This window comes from Mastacembelus armatus, chromosome 23, assembly GCF_900324485.2.
Source record: "Mastacembelus armatus chromosome 23, fMasArm1.2, whole genome shotgun sequence".
Taxonomy (NCBI): Eukaryota; Metazoa; Chordata; class Actinopteri; order Synbranchiformes; family Mastacembelidae; genus Mastacembelus; species Mastacembelus armatus.
In genome coordinates this window covers 13,120,278-13,140,639 of record NC_046655.1, presented here as the reverse complement: position 1 = coordinate 13,140,639, position 20,362 = coordinate 13,120,278, and the positions used below count along the sequence as shown (strand labels likewise).

Sequence of the window (20,362 nt, the reverse complement as noted above, 5' to 3'; positions counted from 1 at the left end):
ATCAGACCTGGAAAGCTAACAATCCAACTTTCTTTAAGAACCAGACTGTAACCGTAAATTATCATTTCGAAATGAAACTCAGTTACATCATTGATGGGATGTTTGCGATACTCTATCTGGAGAATTTCTCTATTTGCTGTCTGCTCTCCAGCAGGGTTAGGATCAGAAAAGGAAGTTTGGCTGAGGAACAAATGCTCAGCTTGACCCCAGACAGAGACCACCCTGTCTCATTTAAGGGGTTGGGTTATAAAAGCTGTACCCAAGTTAAAATATCCATGTTTGTTCATATCAGTCAAATTGATGTTTGCTTTTTATCTCCTGTGTTTATTAAATAAGACTAATGTACCGTAAAGTATACAGTGAATATAAATACTTAAAATATTGAAGTAGTCTTTTAGTGTCATAGCCTGTTTATATTCTGTGAAATTCAGCTGCAGCTGAAAACAAAGCTGGAACCAAATAAAGACGTGAAGACCAGTGAAGACCCGAAGTATAAAGCATCTTATTCTCTTTCCCCAGATACAGAAATGTTAAAAATGAAGAGCGTGCTGGAGACACTGACGTCGGTCAACGATGAGAAGGTAGCGTGACATGGCAGCAGCTGAGCAGCCCCTGATGGGATTGGCTGAAACCTGTTACTGTAACATCATGTGTTTGTCTGCAGGAGCGAAGGATAAAAGAGCTGGAGTCGCTAATAAAGTGCAAGAAAGTGCTGGTCAAAGGTCAGACTGGTTTAAAAGACTATAAAATGCACCTTAATGTTATTTTATATTTCTTTCTGTCACTGCAACACACTCAACACTTCTGAGGTTTGAAGCTGGATTTCTTTAGCAGCTTCACTCTGATAAAATCAGATCTGTGTCAGTCACTGATGACAAAGGAAGGTTTTAATTAACTAGCTCAGGATGGAAAAGTAATTGAAGGATTTTGCAAACCAGTTTATTGTCTTTAGTCATTTTCAAACAAAACTCCATTATTAATATTAATAATAATAAAAGTGGACTGCAAGTTCCAGCCTTAGATTAAATGTTGTAGGATTTGGCCTCTGAATAATATGAAGTAAAAATAAACTAAAAAAAAAAAAAAAAGGTTAGGTTTATACTTTGTCCTAGTACAAACACTTCGACCTGTAGAACTTCTGTTGTGGGGTCACTGACAGCCTGAAACAGTTAATAAACCCTTAACTATGAGAAACTGAGTGGGATTGTGCTGCAGCAACCCCCTGCTGACTGTCCTGTCCTCTCTCAGAGGAGACCAAGGAAGACGACTATGACGATATCCCAGATGATCCCTCTGTTCCTGCAGCTGCGGAGGTGGATCAGGTCACTGTGGTGCTGGAGGGGGAGACAGGAAGGAGCTCTGGTGAGGTAAATACAACCTCTGTCAAAACAGTTCTCACACAGGATGAGCCCCAGACTGTAGACTTCCTTTAGAAAAAAAACTAAGTTTTGGTCTCCCAGTTTGAAATTGTTTCTCCCAGGAATTCAGAGCTTTTGTCGGGTTGTTTGTTGTTCTGCTGTTGGGAAAATATCTCCTGTTAATCGTGTTCTGTGCTGCTGTGTGTTTCAGTCTAGTCCATGTATAGCAGCTCTGTCTGAAATGAACGAACTGGACAGAGAGCGACGGCTACAGACGGCAGAAAGGTGAAACCTGGATCATTTCACATTTTGTTCCTGCATTTAGTTCAGATTTGATATTAATATGAAGGTTAATTAGGCCACACTGTGTGTACAAATAAAAATAAAGGCAAAATGGGTCCCACAACAGAACTGTGGGGAGGCTGTTAATGAGGCCCCCCCCCCCCCCCAGAAATTCACTTATTTCTGACTGAATATTTGTTCTTATTTCAGTTCCACCACATGCAGCAGCACAGACCAGGTAGGACCTGCCCTCTCTGATGTAAATATACCTTGTGCATATTTTTGAAGTGTTTTCTGTTGGTTTTAAATTTGGAGAAGTAAATCCACTCAGCTGCAGAGAATCACACCAGGTTTCATACAGTCACATGGAGATTATCTGACACCTAGTGGTTGAAGGTTGAAACTACGTTTTGTCCTTTTCTCTTCTTGAACTTTGTGACATTTTGTATCTCTGGTCACAAAAAATAAATCAGGATATGATCCTAATTTTCTGCTATCCTGTATTGTTTTTTTGTTTTTTTTTATAGGGCAGAAATAAACCAGGACCTGCTGCTTCTTCCACGGCCAAAGCAAATACCACAAGTGATGAAAGCTTTGGTACCAAGAAGGCCCGAGCTTCTTTCGGCCGTGGCTTCTTCAAGCTGCGTGGAGGCAAGCAGACGACCAGTGCCCCGAACCTGGGTGAGCTAAACCTCTAAATCATAGAAACTACAGTTGGCGTCTTCTGCTGGTCACCGTTGTCCTGGATTTGTCACATTATCAGCTTGAAATCACTGGTTGGTTTGTTTTTTCTTTTTTTTGGTGCTGATTCTGGTTTGCCAGTACAGTGGCTGCTCTGGATGAAACAGCTGGATGTGAATGGACTATAATGACAGTGCACATATTGATAGAAATATTTCCTTCACATGTTCTAGACCAGTGATTATAAATGTTATCAATTATAAATTTAGAGTAAAACAGAATATTTAATGTGAATAGTTTTAGGGCCTGAATGTGTAAAACTACATATGTGACAACAAATAATAGAAATCACTGCTGTCATCAGAGAAAGTATGTTTATTTTCCCTGTCTGTATTTCTGTGGTGTTTGAGTCCAGTTGGCTCTTATCCATTATAAACCATCTGCAGTGAAGATGTTGGGTAGTATTACTTAGTAGTTTTGTTCTCATCTGTTGTTAATAAGAAGCTGTGTAACTGCTGTTTTGTACTTAGCTAGTTCCAAACACGACTGATGTCAGTTGTGATGTTGAGGTTTTTAGTTCAGTAACCCTGGGTTGTCGTGATGCTTCTGTAGCTGGAGAGATTTCGGGGTTAACACGTGCTTTTTTGTGTGTGTGTGTGTGTGATTATGTATCAGCTGAGACACAACGTAACGGCACAGATCATCTGGACTTAGCTGGCGTTCCTCCACGGAAATCCCACGATGGAGCTCCTCTGTCGTTGTCTCCAGAATCCAAAAAGAAGCCCAAAGGCTTGAAGAAATTCTTTGGCAGGTAACGCTCGGTGCTGTGTGTACGGTAATGTAAGATCCTCTCTGGTCATTCATGCGGTAAAATTTACTCCTGCAGGCTGAAGAGAAGTCACTCTACCTCTTTTAATCTCGACGATGCCACTGAGGTGGAGTTCAGAAGAGGTGGAGTCAGAGCCACAGCCGGCCCTCGACTCGGCTGGTCACGTGAATTCAAACTCAAGTAGGTGTCAAATACGTAATCATACAAGTAGTACTACAATGTAAAAAGAAATGAATAAATAGCAGTTTAAGTCTCTGTCAAGGTTTTCCCAGTTGATTTGTGGTGACCAGTACTCTCTGTGCGCTCAGTGCTGCTGACGTTCCTTTTGCACGGTGGGGGAAAGACGACGTAGTAACGTGGCTGCATGAGCAGGGCCTCGGGCTGTACGTCGCTCAGGCCCAGAGCTGGATCAGATCAGGACAAACGCTCCTGCAGGCGTCACAGCATGATCTGGAGAAGGTAGGACTTCTCCCAGTGTTTGTCACCGCAGCACTTAGTCCCCATCCAAAATGTCTGCAAGGCAAGTCATTTAGTTTTAATGACTCACATCATTAAGTTCCTGAGCTGAGGTTAGATTTCCAGACCTCACTCAATTAAATCTGCAGATCTTGGTTTGGAAAGACCAAAAGGAAGGAAAGGGATACAGTGCTGCTCGAAGCCGTAGCTGATGCTGTGCTCCTCTTTGTGTCTCAGGAGCTGGGCATGAAGCAGCCCCTGCACAGGAAGAAGCTGCAGCTGGCTCTGCAGGCGCTCGGCTCAGAAGAGGACGACCTGAAGGGCAGACTGGACCACAACTGGGTGACCAGTGAGTGACTAAACAACAAAACTGGCTGTAACATTACCCATCAGGTTTCATTTCAGATTAAACAGACTCCGTCTTTTCCAGGGTGGCTGGACGACATCGGCCTCCCGCAGTACAAAAGCCACTTCGACGAGGCTCGTGTTGACGGGCGCATGCTGCACTACATGACGGTGGTGAGTGGGCAGGACTCAGGAAGTAGTCAACATTTTTAGCAAAGCGTCTTCATAATCTGAGTGAACCCACTATTTTCTATATTCTTGGTTGGTGTTTGGTTCCAGGAGGACCTGCTGTCTCTGAAGGTGGGCAGTGTTCTCCATCACCTCAGCATTAAGAGGGCCATCCAGGTGCTCCGCCTCAACTCCTACGACCCCAACTGTCTCAGGCGGCGGCCCTCTGACGAGGTATCAATCAAGAAGCAACAACACACGCATTTTCAGTAGTTTTACAGCATAATTAAGATAATTGCATCTGAAATGTGATTTTACCCCTTTATCGCTGCCCAGAACAACATCACACCAGCAGAGATCTCCCAGTGGACCAACCACAGAGTGATGGAGTGGCTCCGCTCTGTGGATCTGGCTGAGTACGCCCCAAATCTGAGAGGTAGCGGTGTTCATGGAGGACTGATGGTGAGGAGCAGGGACATGAGGTCAGAAATGAATGGTCTCACTCGTCCTCTCTCACCACATTGTTTTTTCTTTTTCCAATCTCGTCGTGCTCTGAAGGTGCTGGAGCCTCGGTTCAACGTGGAAGCGCTCGCCCTCCTGCTCAGCATTCCTCCCAACAAAACCCTGCTGAGACGCCACCTGGCCACACACTTCCACCTGCTCATCGGCTCCGAGGCACAGCGGCTCAAACAAGACTGTTTGGAGAACCCAGACTACACCGTCCTCACCGCCACCGCCAAGGTCAAGGTAACTGCCCGTCCACCGCCTCGCTTCTCTTACGCAGAATATTTGGAAATGATCCTAATGGAATAAAAACAAAACTAATGTTTAACTGAGCAAGTTAATACTAAACTAAGTCAATGAGTTAGTTCCCTGGGCTTCAGGAATGTGGAATAGTTTCAATTTATATATCAATTTACTGATATACCCAGTTAACCAAAAAAAAAGCATCAAATGTCGACAGTAGTTTGGCATCACAATCAGTTAAAGTCCAACACTGAGGGTTTTCACTCCTCCAGCCCAGACGCCTGTCGTTCGGGGGGTTCGGGACTCTGAGGAGGAGGCGTCAGGATGATGGAGAGGAGTACGTCTGCCCCATGAATGTGGAAATGCCCAAAAGCAGCAGCTTCCAGATCCACCTGGACCACCTGGACCAGGTACGGACACGTTTCTGCTTCTGTTTAGCTTCTGCCCCACAACAGAAATTGTTAAAATGTGAAGTCATCTAATGATCGATGTGTTTTGTTTTGGATCTGGGCCAGATGGAAGACTCCGAAGGGACGGTGAAACAGATAGGAGCTTTTTCAGAAGGAATTAACAATCTGACGGTGAGTAAGGGCTTTTCTTCAGTATGACCATAGAGGACTAAAGAGAACCGGTTTGCTGAAAGGTAACTTTGTGTTTCAGAGCATGTTGAAGGACGATGGGTTTTTTCGAGAGGTCGACTCTGCAGAAACTCTTGATCGTGCCGTCTAAGAGGCTGAGATTCCCAAACAACCATGAACTGTGCCAACACGTCTTTGACTCCTCCGCCTGGCTCTGACCTTGGACCATGTGAGACCTCTGCTTTTTACAGCGTTTTCAGTCAGAAACAGAGACGTAACCTTCATCAACACATAGATATTTATTGAAGCTGTCCAACATGTAATGCATGAACTGACAAGGCAGGAACTTTATGACATTTATGTATTTCTTTCTGCATTTATCATTAGTCCAACAGTTGTTGTGTAGTTAGAGGTAAACACACTTAAAGGATAAGGTTGGTGGTCGTGTATTGACTGAAACCAATGATGAGCTGCCTCCACTCTCAGTTAATGTCAGTCAGTGGGTTAGTTTATTTCTGTTTGACACAGACTTCACACAGCTGCTTGTTGTCCAGGGTGAAAAGTTCGTTCTGAAACATCAGAACTGAGTGTTTGTTAAAACTGTTGCTGCAAAGACTTTGAACAGCCAGAGGTTTTTCCAGCACCTGAAACAAGAGTCAGGAGAACTTTAACAAACACTCAGCTCTGATGTTTGAGAATAAAGTAACTTGGCACACAGGAATCAGTCAGCTAAGCCACATTGGAGACTGACAGGCTGTCACTGGTTTCAGTCCCAACAAGACACAGGACCTGCCTTAGTCTTTAGGTGCTTGTAGTGCTGAAGTTGTCATGTCCACAGCTGCAGTCAGATTCCTCTTTGGTTCATCTGTTAGATCAGCTCATTCAAATGACACATTGTCTTGTTTAAGGTCTGTGGACTCTGGCTGCAGACTGTTGGGTTTTATTTGTCCAGGTGTGGCTGGAAATTGTGTGTGATGCTCAACAGCAACATCTGCCCAGATGTGTCCTGGTACTGTCCACTCTACGTAGGGGACTACTTTGTACTGCACAAAGCAGGTCCCCTATGAAGAGTAGACAGTACAGTCCAGGTATGACCCGGGACACTTTCTGGACAGATGCTGCTGTTGAGCATCACACACAATAATCCATTCAGGTGCTGGACTGAGGGTTGAGCCGGACCTCTAAAGGCAGAAACCCCACAACCCAAACGGTCTCGGTGCCACTAGATAGGTGAGGACATGTTTTGGATCAGGTGAGAGGACTGACACCACTATTGTTACCGTTTCAGGTGTGAGTCTACAGGCAGGAAGGAGCTGAGCTCAGGGTGAAGGCTGGACCCAGTGGGTCTGGTTCTGCATCATGTTGTCTCGTTTAACAACAAAGTAAATGCCTTTAAGGGAGAGTGTCTGTCTGGACCTCTCCCTTAAACAGACGAGACAACACCAAGAGCTCAAGAGGGTCTGCTAGGTGAACTGCTGAGCAGAGCCAGACCCACTTGGTCCAGCCTTCACCCTGAGCTCAGCTCCTTCCTGCCTGTAGACTCACACCTGAAACAGTAACAACAGTGGTGTCAGTCCTCTCACCTGATCCAAAACATGTCCTCATGTATCTAGTGGCACTGAGACTGTTTGGGTTGTGGGGTTTCTGCCTTTAGAGGTCTGGCTCAACCCTCAGTCCAGTACCTGAATGTGGACCTGTAAGAAATGGCAGAACCAAAGTCATTGTTTTTAGCATTGGTCCAATTTGTTTTCTTGCATACCAATTGTGATACTGTGCTGTGTTTTTGAATATTTGCTAATAAAGAAAATCAGTCAAATGCATTTGTCTTCATTGTCACTAGTATTGATCTTCAACAATAAGGCTGATGACTTTCTATGTCAACAGTCCCTGTTCAGCAGGGGCGGCCAGTCCTGGTCCAGAGATCCAGAAGAAGAATAGTTGGAAAACCAGCAGGATAGGGGCTCTCCAGACCAGGACTAGTCACCCCTGCCCGACAGAGACCAAAGCCAGCAATGAATCTAGTCTCAGTTAATTCTCTTCAGTCTACAACCTGGATCAGGTTTTTTTTTTTCTGAGTAAAAACAGAGACACACAGCACTGCTGCACAGTGACAGGTTTCTCCATGAACCAAGCTCAGACCTGCATTTAACCAAACCGTCCACTTCAGGTCTGAGCTTGGTTAATGGAGAAACCTGTCACTGTGCAGCAGTGCTGTGTGTTTAGTCATTTATTAACAAGCCAATCAGGTTACAGAGCTTTAACAGTGAGTGGAGACCATCATTGTTGGTTTTAGTCTCTGTATGAAAATACTGTTACCATAGAAAATGACCAGTTACAGCAAATTCAATAATGAGTTCAGTTGCATATCCAAACACAAGTAATCACATCATCATCATCATCAATCCCAACATGTTCTAGCAAAACAGACCACAGATAAATGGCAGAAACAACTCAGACCTTCTCCACAGCCATAATGGATCAGCTAACACAGCTCTGTATAAACTTAGCAAGTGGTCTCTTTAACTGTGCATAACAAAAGCTTAGCAAGCATTAAGGCACTCAGACCAAATCAGGCCACAGCTTCAAGCCATCATCAGTTTTCCTGCTCCCACCTGAAACAACTGCACATGCCCTTTAACCCCTGAACGGGCTCCAACACTCAGCCTGCTCCTCCCTCCCTGACACTGAAATACATTGGTCCATTCTGTGGCATAAATACAGCAAACATAGTGCAAACCCCCCGTGACTAATACGAGTGCTTTAATGCTTCTGGGTAGAGATAATCAGTCACCCTTAAATTCCCAAACCTCGATTCCTCGGCGTGGACGGACGTCTAGAAGGTGAACCTGCGGCTGTCAGAGTGGCCGACTTTGTCCAGGTTGGGGTTGCACGCGAACTGGATCATGGGCGGCGGTCCACACATCAGGATGAGGGTGTCGTCGCTGGGAGGCGGCAGGTGCTCCCTCACCATGTCCTCACTGATGAAGCCCTGGCTGTACTCCCAGTCTGAAACACACAGCAGGCACCAAAGGTCAAACACAAGGTCAGGGTCAGACTTTCCCTCAGGTCAGCCTCACCTGGTGTTACTGTAACAGTGAACACCAGTGACACCTACTGGTCAGAACAATGTGTGTCACTGCCAAAGGCCAAACACTGACACCTGGTGGTGAGATCTAAGTATTACAATTTTAATTTAAGTATTTTCATTTTCTGCTACTTCACACTATGTAAAACTCCTCAGAGAGAAGTACTGTAACTTTTTAATGACCTGTTAGTGATGAACTTTCAGATTAAGAGTTTGTACATGCAAAAAATATGATATAATATATGATGCAGTACTTTTAAGAGTGCTTAAATTTATTAAGACCACCAGTCCTAAAATTGAAAATGCAAATATTTTAGGAATCTGTCAAAAAACTTGTTTAAAAATTGCACGTCATATATTAAACTACAACAACTGAAAATGTTCTGCCTTTCTTGATAAATTCCAAAATGAATGAATTACAACAACTATATTTTACAACTAGAAACAGCACCGAGACCAGAGAGCTTGAACACTCGTGGATCAACTTACAGAAACATGAAAATGTTTTTAGCAGTTTGACCAACACTGTTAGTCTGAGGCACCAACTTTCCACTGACTGGTAGTCTGATGAATTTATTTAGCACTGGTACATTTTGCAGTTTTAATTATAAAGTATCTGACTACACATTCATGGATCACAGCATATGACAATTGAAAATATGAATAAAACACTATAAAAAGAAATTGTGTGCTTTTACTGATAACTCCTGCATATTATTACTTAAATCACATTTTAAACACAGCAGCTTTAGTTGACTTTCTGTTTTAAATAAAGAACCTGATCTTCAACCTTTGCAGCAAAAACTCCTTCACGGAGGTGATGATGTTCAGTGTTTATTCAAAGTGCAGCTCATGCTGGAGGCTGCAGTCTGTCACTGAGCTGCATGTTATCCCCCCATGATCCTAAATCAGCAGCACTGAAGCAGTTTGAACACAACCACCTTCATGGAGGATGATTTACTGCACAGCTCCTGGATTATAATTAGCTTTCTTAGCCTGGTGTACCTAATAAACTGACAACTGAGTGCAGCACTACAGCTGAAACTAAAAACTACTTTCATTATTGATATAATCAGTAGATTATTTTTTGTGGTTTGGGTATCAGGCCTTTATGAAGCTGAAAGTGGGTTCTTTTAAATCAACAACCCAATGATATTAAATTTACTACATAAACAAAAAAAATTACAAAACTAAGAATATTTATTAATTTGCTAAAAAAGAAAAAAAAAACCTATCGATAATCAAAATAACTTCCAATTTTTTTCCAGATCTATAAACACACCCTCTGTCTGGATGGTTTGAAAATGGCCGATCATGTGACTGCACTAGACTTTATCTACAACCCAGAAACGGAAAAAGTGTAATGACCTCATGATTCTGCACAAACCATCTTCAGGCCTGATCTGTGACCACATGATCTTAAGTGACACCAGCCTCACATCCGACAGTGTCAGTAAAACTCTAGCAGCTATTTCCTCCTCATTTTCTCCAAAACACAGAAACAACAGGCAGAGCTGAACCAAACAATCAATTCATCGATCAACAGTCATATTGGATGTTGATGGTTTAAGCCATGTTTAGTGCACAGAGCCAAAATTTCCTAGTTCCAGCTTCTCACATCTGAACCTCTGTCAGTTCTTTGCTTTAAAAAGTGAATTTTTGAGGGTTTTGGGTTAATAAACTGTTTGAAGACGTCACTTTAGGCTCTACATGAATTTTAGGCTGTTTTCTGACACTGACAGACCAAAAGATGAATAAATATACAGCCATGAGCGGAACTCACCCTGCGGTGCCCTGTCCAGGGTGAACCACAGCTTGAACCGGTCCGGGTTGTTGACTTGAATCTCTTCCAGCTCTGGGCGCAGCAGGATGTCTTTCTCCATCTGCGAACACGTCACCAAAGATATGAGTCATGAATCAACCTCCTGTAACCTGGGTCCCACCTTCCCCTGCTCTATCCGAGAGCAAATAAACACAGCGGCGGTGTGGAATTAAACTCACCTGGTTGGCAAACAGCAGGTGACACACGGTTTGGTCCTGAGGATCCTTCATCACCGCTGAGATCAGCTGCAACATGGGCGTGATCCCTGCAACAGAGAGACTCAAGTCAGACCTAAAACACCTTCATTATACTGTATGAACAATACGTGGTCAAAAATATATGTGCTCTTTAACGTCATACATTCAGACAGACTTTGTTCCTGTCGACTGTCTGATCAGTTTGCCTTTTATAAAAACATGCTCCTATATAACTGCATCCTACTGAATAACTTTATGTTTTTACTTTTTTTAGTGCAACTATGTTTAAAATCTACTACCACTATTTATTTAATGATCTGTTTTGTAACACGGTATTGAAAAGTGCTATGGAAATAAAGTTATTCCTGTTATTCATTATTACTAATATTACACATCAATACATTTCTGTAAATATTAAAATGATATTTCACAGACAACTATGTGGTGTCAGGTTAGTTCCTTTTAACAAGAACAAAGCCACATTCATAAATATCCAGTTTTCCCAGTTTGGTGCCAAAGAACTGTACTGGTCAGTGTCAGCATCATCATCATCACCATCATCATCACCACCAGAGGCTGTTTCTCTATTAACTGTTGTTCCAGATTATAAAACATCATTTGGATTCTCTCCAGTCTGAGCATAAAATTACACAGGAGCAAATTTCTCATTAACATCGGAGCTAAAAACATTTGTCAGTGAATTAATTAGTGATTAAAGTGATGAGTATAATCGCCAACTATTCTTAGTTACAGCTTCTCTTCCTGTGAGCATTTGCTGCCCTTATCAGTCTCAGTTGATTGGTCAATTCGTTAGTCGACTGAAATAGAGAGCAACCGTTTTAATAATGAAGTGACTGCTGTGGTTTGGGTTGTTGAGCAGAAAAACTAAACATTGGCCAGTTTCAGGTTCTCAAATGTAAAAACCTTCTGCTTTTCTGTGTCACACACGGTTGAGAAAACATAAGATGTGACTTTGAGAAACATAAATTGATACCAACCACCTCAGCTACATTGTTTTCTGGCAGTGGAAAACTGGTTCGGACTGAAAATGTCCCTCACCTGTCCCTCCAGCAATCATGCCCACATGTTTGGCCGTCTTGGTCACAGCTGGAGACTTCTTGTCCGGCTGAATGGCAAAAACACCTGTGGAAGGAAAGTGAGATCATCATCAGGCTGATCGAGCTCAATCTCTGGCTGCTCTTCATGCATCATATTACAGCGTCACGCTGTGGTGCTCACCTTTGCCCTTGTAAACAAGAAGACCGCTGGGTCCCCTAAAGTCAATAACGTCATTGATCCTGAGGCTCTCCAGGTACTGACTCATCTTCCCCCCCTCAGGGAATTTGGGATTAACATCCTTAAAGTAAATCTGTCGACATGACAAGGCAAAGAAATGGCTTAGAAAATAAAATGACACTCATATATACAAGCAGAAACTATTTTCCTTAGTGCTGTACCTTCACCACCAAGTCCACATATCCTTTGTCGTCATCACTGGACACTGGAGTGTACGGACGGACGACCAGAGTCCCATTGACTTTTGCAGACAGATAGATGTGCTGCCCTGGAAAATAACAACACGTGAACTACTGAGGGTCTCGGTTCACATTTAACGTCAGCAGCTTCATATCAGACATGCCTGTAACAGCATGACGCACATTTACACAGACAACGATCTGTGCAGATATGAGCTGCAACAAGAAGCCAACTGACAGAAAATTCATCTGCAACTCCTCTGGTCTGTCACTGTTCAGGAAGCACCTGCAGAGCCAGAGCAGAGTCTGGGTGTTTGGTCATGAGACACTTCAGCTTCTGAGTTTTAAAAAAACATGTTGTCACGTTGTTTAATGGGTCATGTGTGCAGACTGGAAAACATAATGTTGTCCATTTAAAACTGTATTTAATTTAAAACAGTGAAGGGTTAGGGTTCATCTTTGCTCGTTTGTTTTAAGGCCTGCAACTAATAATTACTGATTGTCCAGTCATATCTCTGAAATGCATTTGACCATCAATCCAGAAGACGTTCAGTTTACATATTTAAGAAATTGGAAGCAGCAAAAGCAGAAGAACGTCAGAAAATACACAGAATAGAGCATAAAAAGTTTGTTACAGGCCTGAATTGTCTGCCACTGTTTTGTCTCTTTGTTTCTATGCTGTACATGCATGTGTGTTGCTGTATTTTGAGGAAATGGCACATTCTAGAACCAAGATTAAACACCAGTCATTTTCACTGAGACTGTGGCCAGTGGTGCATTAAAATGGTGGGGCTCATACTAACCAACTGGGAGGCCGAGGACGTGATCAGGGGAAGGCAGTGCAAAGCGGAACCTCCTTGTGTCGTGGCTGATAATCTAAACGAACATCAAAATAACAGGTTCTCAGAGAGAAAACCAAAAATAACACAGAGCAGCAGTGATCCGTGAACGCATAAGCTGCGTTTGTAAACATGAATATGCAGATAATCTGCAGCAAAGAGTCAGTTTATGTCTCCAGTTACCTGTTTGTCTATGAGCCGCAGAGCATACTTGATGCTAGGGTCCTGTAAGGTGATGGCAGGTCGCCTCTTCGAGAAGAAAAGCCTGAAGATGAGGTTGATGATGCCGTCCAAGCTGCTCCGGATCAGCTGCAAGAGAAGGTCCAGAGTTGCACAATGACTCAGACCCAGCAGCTAGCATTAACAATTAGCTACCCTCTGTGGGGCGTTGTCTAGCTCAACCCTTTCTACTTTAAACCAAAAGAGGAGAAATGAGTCATGGAGATTCCTGCGGGCTCGGCCAAGCTGCCAGGAGACCCCGGGCTGCAAAACTGGGCTAGCAGGGATTAGCTTTAGCTGACGCTAGGATATTAGCTTAAAAAACATAAAGTAAAATACGTCTAACTACTTTTCATTGTCGTATACTTACACCGAGGATGTAGGACAGCATATTTAGTCGGTTCAAGCAACTGTAGGATCCTCAATTAGCGCAGAAAACAGCACCAAACAAATTTACTGCAACTCCGTGCGACGACAGAGCGCGGGGCGTACATCCGGTCACCGCTTGAGAAAATAAAAGCCTTGATTTGAAACAACTGTGTTGATTTGAAAATATAACGCGAAACAACGCGGATATAAAATAAATATATTTATTTATCGATATGTTACTTGTGGTATATACACATTTAATAACTTCGTTATATTTTGAAACGAAATATTTAGTTTGCTAACGAATAGTTTTTTGCCAAGCGGAAGTTCAGATGTCATTTCCGGTGGCTATCGGAATAAAACTCTGTCACAAACGAAACGCTACATTTCTCAAAATAAAAGTCTTAAGCATAGAGACCACACCACAGACACCGTATTACCCATGGGCACCACATGTGTGTGTCAGACCAAACTACATATAATTTCTATTTATCTACTTATTAATCGTTGACTATAAAAAGAAATCGAGTAACAGTTAATCTATGAATCTACATCCCCTGAGTGCTCGCATCATAAACTTCACTATCATGGTCACATCCTACATTGATGGACAGTACACTCTTCTCAGACTCTAGTAGACAAATAAATAAATATTCACTAATAAAAATTAATCTGTGCCCAGGGTAGAAAAACATGTTTTTTTGTCCACTGTTGTGCTCATACACTGTGCTGTGCTCCTTTCTGTCCATTAGATGGCAGTAGTGACCTTTTCAACAGGCTGCTGTGGAAGATTCAAAGTGTTTCCAAGCAAACATGATTAATAAACTCAGAATTTGTCACGCAAAGCACAGAAACTTTTCTTATTCATGTCTTGTGCAGGAGCAGTGATTCATACCTCGGGTGCCAATCAATACTAAAACTGTAGTAATAGTAACAGGTTGTTTTTCTTATTAAAGCCACTATTACAGGCAGTGACAGCATCTTCTGCAGTTTAAATTGACGCTTTGATGAAACTGTCATAAATGAAAATATGACATGATGAGCTTCTATATCAACAGGAAATAAAACATTTTTATTGATCATTTGTGTATATGAAGTTATATAACAACAGTCAGAAAACTCCACAGAGTGAATCACTACACAAAGTGAAACAAAACTGTAAAACACCTCGTCAAAAATGAAGGTATACACAGCAAATATAACTGTCAGCGGCTCGCTGTCACCGCGAGCGATATGGCAGGAAAAAACACCCCAAACAGTTCTACAAGATTACAGAGAAAATTTCCACACACAAAATACTCAAGCAGGCAGTTGATATACACAAAGGCAACTAGGATCTTTCTACAGCATCAGATTCTAATACTTTACACAGCTTTGTTTTTGAAAGGTCAGTGTGGCTTTTTGTCAGTGTCACTGGGAGAATCTCGAGTTCCTTGTCACACAGAGAGCTTGATAAAGTATTTTACAACAGAAGAATTTAGGCATTTGATTATGCATGCATACTTTGGTAGGAAATCGTAATAAGAGGAGCATTGCGTTGCAGTGCAGGTAATGGCTTTTGCTTTGTGGTTTTTCTTCACACGCCTCACAATCCGATGGGTTCTGCAATGCTGCCCATTACTGAATTCCCTGATACATTTACACATCCAGTAATATATTATTATTATTATTAGTGTTATTTTCTTTTAGCTTTGATCAGATAAATCTGCTAGTATAACCTTTCTGCGTTAGTATTCATATTGAATTGCTCAGAGCCGTTACCATGTACTTTAATCCATTTTTTTCTATTTAAATCTGAAGCTGTACTTCATGAATCTACATCTGTAATAATGTCAAATAAAAAAGTCTGTCAGGTGGAAAAGGGACTGGGAATGCATCTGTTTTAAAGCATATTTCAGTGGTTTTTGAATGCTATCAGGCAGGGGAGGTTTTACCCTAATGGGTCGTGAAACAAATTCATAATAGTGGAAAAAATAATTAAAAGGGTTTTTTTTGTTTTGTTTTTTTAACAACAAAAAGTGCAAAGTACATCTAAGCACAAAGTTAATCTACACCAACACAGCCCATACTGTACATTCAGTTTTCATTTCAAATATAAAAGGGCTTTTTTGACTTAACAGGGTAGTTAAACAAAAAGAAACTGTAACGACATAAGGATGATGAGATATAATATATGGATGATAGAATATTTGCGTCTGAATAATCATATTCATGTCACTCTATATTTATTCTAGATATACATTTTTGACACAATTATGTAAATATTTACATGGCATTTTGGCAAGGGGACAATTAGACGTAGAATCTTGTTTGGTATTTAACTAATACTCCCTGAAACATCTGATGCTGGAACTGTGTGCAAGAAGAGAAAACGAACCTGCGAAAAGGGAGAGAACCCTAAACAGAGGTCGACAGGTGTCAAGCTCCAACCTATAAGCTGAATCTACGTGTGCTGTGTCCTAACCATTTCGTCGGAAAGGAGAAACATCTCTCTGGATTGGAATCATCCTCTAGGGTTAAAATCGTTTTTCTCAGGCAACGCCACCCACGTCAACACTATGGGATGAACATACAAGTATTGCACAGTGCTCAACAAAATGCTGTGTGAAGCGACCCACTCGGATAAAACGCCTTTCCGCTGTTTGTGCCACGTGCAGCCAGACGACGCCACATGTGCGCGCTCGCTCTCTTTCTCTGCGTGTAGAAGGGAAAATGGCATTAAACGCTACAACATCACTACAGAACAAACTGGTTCGATACCTACTGATAAATCTACATCTCTAAGCACACACGGCAGTCACAGTGATACACAAAGCAGTCCTCAGAGACTCCTATGGAATGACAAATAGCTTTTTCATAATAGTGCTATCAACTACACAATAACATTGAAAACATTTAGAAAGTCCTCCTGAAGCTAGCATCGAGTATATGCAAGAGGTTCCTCCGAGATAAGAGACTTCATGGTTTTCATGGATTACAACTTATTCCTTTCCTAATTGGACCCGTAGTAAAGGACATGATGGACTAATCTGCCGACGCAGACCATTAACTTTTACGGTTATTTCGCATCCTCTTGGTGTAGTCCTGTGCCAACAACAAAACAAAACTGATGTAACTGCTGTTGGCTCATTTGTCATCATTGCTTTCTTCTATTTAATTAGGCCGATCAAACAGGAGGGTTTTTGGGCCCCCCTGCAGGTGTCCTGAAAAATAGCCAGCCAGCAATTGTCCAACGATGGTTTCTAAGAAGTCAACAAGCTAGTTCAAAGACATTCAGTGCAAAACAGCAGCCACATAAAAGTTACAATTGGCAGTAAAACATGGCTAGCTCTAGTGTCACTGTAAGAAGGCAACGCAAAGCAAAGATTGCGATTCAGGGCACCATTGCAGCCAAAGACATTGTTCCCAATAAACCGAAGCTACAACCACTAGCAAGTGGGAGTGTGCATGAAGAAAGGGTCTCTAGACAGGTCACCTCCCTGAAAATGGCAGTGTTAAGAAGCTTGCTTCACCTCAGTCAATATCACATTGACTCAAAGTTTAAACATTACTCTTGATTTTCTCCCTCTCCCCTGATTGAAGGCAAGGGGATCATATCAACAAGAGCCTCCCCTGGTGTCAGTAGATCTCCCCCCATCCCAGCCTTTAGTAAAGATTGTAAAAAAAAATCATGCAATTTACTAAAAATAGTCAAGACACTGAATTGCTCTAAAAAATAGTCCTCATAAAACCAGTCACAACTTTTTTTACTCCCTCTCGGAGATCGGACCCCAGCCTAAAGGAGATGTACGTCCAACAACCACAAGGCTGTTCAAAGTAAGCAGTTAACAAAATATCGTTAAACGAGCTTAAGGACACAATGGCTACAGCTTGGTGCTTTTTTCACACAGAGTGTGTTTTTGAAGGGTTAAACAAATGATCCTTTTCTTTTGGAGGCAAGATTTTCCACATTAAGAAAAGAAAACGAGCCAGTAGAAGTCAACGGTGGCCTTTAAAATGAGGACCTAGAAGAAACTGCCAAATATATGGAGAAAGAAATGCTAACTGGTTTGTACCGACTACTGTTTCTGGTAACAGTGTGCATCAAGCGAAACACACAGGTCCTCTGATTGAGAAACAAGTACAAAAAGTCATAAGAAATCATGTGCTTGTATAATTTCCAGCAGCATATTTTCTACCAGAACCATAGTAGTTAATGGCCTTGTATTTTGGAGTCGTGTACCTATTTATATTGATCTGTTGGTCTTTTCTGTGATAATCCTTTGCTGAACTTAAAGCCAGACATCGTCCTTTACAATGTGAATATACTGTATTTCCACTAGAGTCTTGCAGGTTGGAATAGTTTTTTTCTGGAATGCAATAAGGTAATAAGGTAGAATTTTTAAATCCTGGGATATATAATATTGGCTTTCCTCTATATCTGCATTTACATAATTTAAAATAGAACATCTTATTAAAAACATCAAGATATACACAGATTAGGAAACGGGTAACAACATACAAACACATAAACTAGAAATCATTTTTATCTGCATACTTATATATACAAATGTGGTACAATAAATTCTTTCAGTCATGCTCTATCTATACAGATCATATTGCTTAAAAGAAGGGGGCATTTGGTCGGGGCGGATAAGGGCTTGAAGATGTAAAACAAAAACTGCTGACTTAGTGAGGAACACAAAAAGAGAGTGAGGAAAAAAGGAACCTGATAGAAAAAAGCAGATGATGAAATGATGCAGAACGTTTGAACAATTAGGATTGTTTGTCAAATTAGGAGCAGTAAAGCTGGGACAGGCTGAAACGTGGGATTATGTGGATGGACCCATTTATCACTGAGGTATTTACACATACTGGCTAAAGAGTACTACAAGGCAGGTGCTGAAAGGGCCCTGTCTATTTCTTGACGGAGAGCTGAGCGTCCACCTCCTCCTCGGGCTTCAGCACGTGCCACTGAGCAATGGGTCTCCTGGGGTTGGCCAGCATGTCGGACCAGTGGCGCAGCTCCGTCCCTGAGCTGTTGAGGCCCACAAAGACTTTGCCGATGGCATCGTTCTTGCCGATCTTGTCATAGTCCAGAACAGTTATAACAATTTGCACTTTCTATAGACAGGGAGGAGAGGGAAAGGAGGGAGGCACAGAAGTAGATCGAGGTGTCGTCAGTATAAAGGAGGTTCATTTTCATCTCAAAACCACATTTGCTGTGACGAAACTGTAGATTTACATTTTTTTCATGTTCGGTTACTGTTTGACTAACTTTTTTTAAATTTTATTTTTTACCTATTCAAATGCTGAAATTTAAAGCTTGTTGTCTGCTTCTTTCTATCACACAACCCTCAGACATATTAGCCTCAGAATCATTACTGTTTTTTCTGCTATAATATGTCACCGATCTAATTCTGCATTTCTTTCAATATGAAGATTCTCCAAGTGTCGGTCTCCTCCTGTCATGTGAACTCTGCTCTGCTAATGATGCAGTTCTTCTCTCTCTAGTATCATATTTAAACTACAATCCACACTGAAACCCAAATTATACAGTAGGAAGCGCATGCATTGGTGTATTAAGCTATCTGAAATAGCACAGTAGTCCAGAGAGACGTGCTCTTCACACGTTGATGCTGATTAACAGTAAGTGACATTCCAGGCCAAGCCTCAGTTATTTCCAGAGCCAAACACGGCAGAATGCTTGATTAGTCAGAGGTCTAAGGCTCAGCCTCAGCATGTGTTTATTCAAAGGGACACCGCAAAGAGGAGTGACCTGGGCGTCAATCTCTGGCAGAGAATATGAATGAGCGCACAAAGAGGCCTGATTAAGTTTCGATCTACTGGCTCACTGAGACGGGGCTACAGCCATCTGCATGAGTGCAGAGCTGCTGTTCTCAAAGAGCATGCCTAATATCCCATGTAATAAAATAGTGGCTAAGGTTCCCAGATGACCACTTGGGGTTAGTTGCTTTTTAAAGGGACTGATCACCTTCAAAACGCTTATTGAAAAAAGCCTATTCACTGGATATTAGCAGACTCTAAGCAGTATGGCTGTGTCGCTTCTATTGTCCTTGCTGTAAACGATTTACCGATAATCATCATTTCTTAAAATGGAAAGTTCAGCTTTTCAGGAAATACAATTATTCACTTTATTTCAGAGGCAACGGAAAATGATCTATACCGATCTCATGTCGTCTACAACAGTTTATCTGTGCAGAGTCTGTGGTTGTGACACAGGTTAATAGAGCAAACCCAGACAATCTCACTGTTACGAAAAGACTCCAGGAAGCTGCACAGTCACCCAGATGTTCCTAAAGCTGCGAGTAAATCCCTGCTCCAGCTCCAGACTTAATATACATGACAGTTGTCTGGAACAAAGCAAAACATATTTCCCAAAATATGTGGGTCTATTCCCAAGACGTGGACCCATTGCCATTTTTACACTGGAACCAAAACAGGTTTAATTTTTTTTTATTTGTAATTCCCACTCAGACTACACGACAAATATTTAGTTTATATGATTTGCTGTAAATGTTAGATGAGAAATCAATTAACAAATTGAACTGTATATGTTTCCCTTAGGTAAAACTGTGTGTACATCCTGTAATTAAAAATCCCCATGGCTCTAAACGCCTTTATTTACATCAGCTGAAATGCAGCCAGAGGCCTGAAGAGCCGTCAGTGATGATGAGCAGAGCATTAATTTAACATTACCACAGCATCTTCAAGCAGCCTAGTTAGAGTTTGCCTGATTGGTCACAGCCAAATTAGGTCCTTTAAGTATGTTTTTAACTTGCATAATGTTATCACGACTTTCATGTGACATTTCAATACACCTCATCAATGACAAGTTTATGATTCACTCAGTTGCACTAATAATTATTTAATGATTAACTTGGCTCTTGGTGATGAAATAAGAAATGTAAA

The 20,362-nt window shown here is 41.8% G+C and overlaps 3 protein-coding genes across 5 annotated transcripts in view; 1 reads left to right on the top strand and 2 right to left on the bottom strand.

The window, feature by feature from the left end:
• The window catches only part of LOC113141862 (liprin-beta-1-like), a 68,420-nt gene extending 62,391 nt beyond the window's left edge, over positions 1-6,029 (top strand). For 2 of the 3 annotated variants that reach the window (XM_026326465.2, XM_026326464.1), the window contains 17 exons: positions 520-581; positions 665-722; positions 1,249-1,367; positions 1,570-1,643; positions 1,851-1,878; positions 2,168-2,321; positions 2,997-3,132; positions 3,208-3,330; positions 3,459-3,609; positions 3,844-3,955; positions 4,037-4,125; positions 4,231-4,353; positions 4,456-4,581; positions 4,678-4,866; positions 5,139-5,276; positions 5,382-5,447; positions 5,527-6,029. In XM_026326465.2, the coding sequence (XP_026182250.1) occupies positions 520-581; positions 665-722; positions 1,249-1,367; positions 1,570-1,643; positions 1,851-1,878; positions 2,168-2,321; positions 2,997-3,132; positions 3,208-3,330; positions 3,459-3,609; positions 3,844-3,955; positions 4,037-4,125; positions 4,231-4,353; positions 4,456-4,581; positions 4,678-4,866; positions 5,139-5,276; positions 5,382-5,447; positions 5,527-5,595 (1,817 nt within the window). In that variant the 3' untranslated portion in view covers positions 5,596-6,029. The remainder of the gene's footprint in view (positions 1-519; positions 582-664; positions 723-1,248; positions 1,368-1,569; positions 1,644-1,850; positions 1,879-2,167; positions 2,322-2,996; positions 3,133-3,207; positions 3,331-3,458; positions 3,610-3,843; positions 3,956-4,036; positions 4,126-4,230; positions 4,354-4,455; positions 4,582-4,677; positions 4,867-5,138; positions 5,277-5,381; positions 5,448-5,526) is intronic. The other variant, XM_026326466.1, reaches the window with a different exon arrangement.
• A 1,054-nt stretch (positions 6,030-7,083) lies between these two features.
• Positions 7,084-13,583, bottom strand: cyb5r3 (cytochrome b5 reductase 3). The gene is made up of 9 exons (XM_026326468.1): positions 13,452-13,583; positions 13,046-13,171; positions 12,827-12,899; positions 12,006-12,112; positions 11,788-11,917; positions 11,608-11,691; positions 10,531-10,616; positions 10,313-10,412; positions 7,084-8,450 (listed from the first exon to the last, which is right to left on the bottom strand). The coding sequence occupies exons 1-9, from the start codon at positions 13,470-13,472 to the stop codon at positions 8,278-8,280; spliced, it is 900 nt and encodes a 299-aa protein (XP_026182253.1). The 5' UTR covers positions 13,473-13,583; the 3' UTR covers positions 7,084-8,277.
• Positions 13,584-18,229: 4,646 nt separating this feature from the next.
• syt1a (synaptotagmin Ia) overlaps positions 18,230-20,362 on the bottom strand; it is a 62,967-nt gene continuing 60,834 nt past the window's right edge. The window contains exon 9 of the mRNA XM_026326937.1: positions 18,230-18,553. Within this exon, the coding sequence (XP_026182722.1) occupies positions 18,347-18,553 (207 nt within the window). The 3' untranslated portion in view covers positions 18,230-18,346. The remainder of the gene's footprint in view (positions 18,554-20,362) is intronic.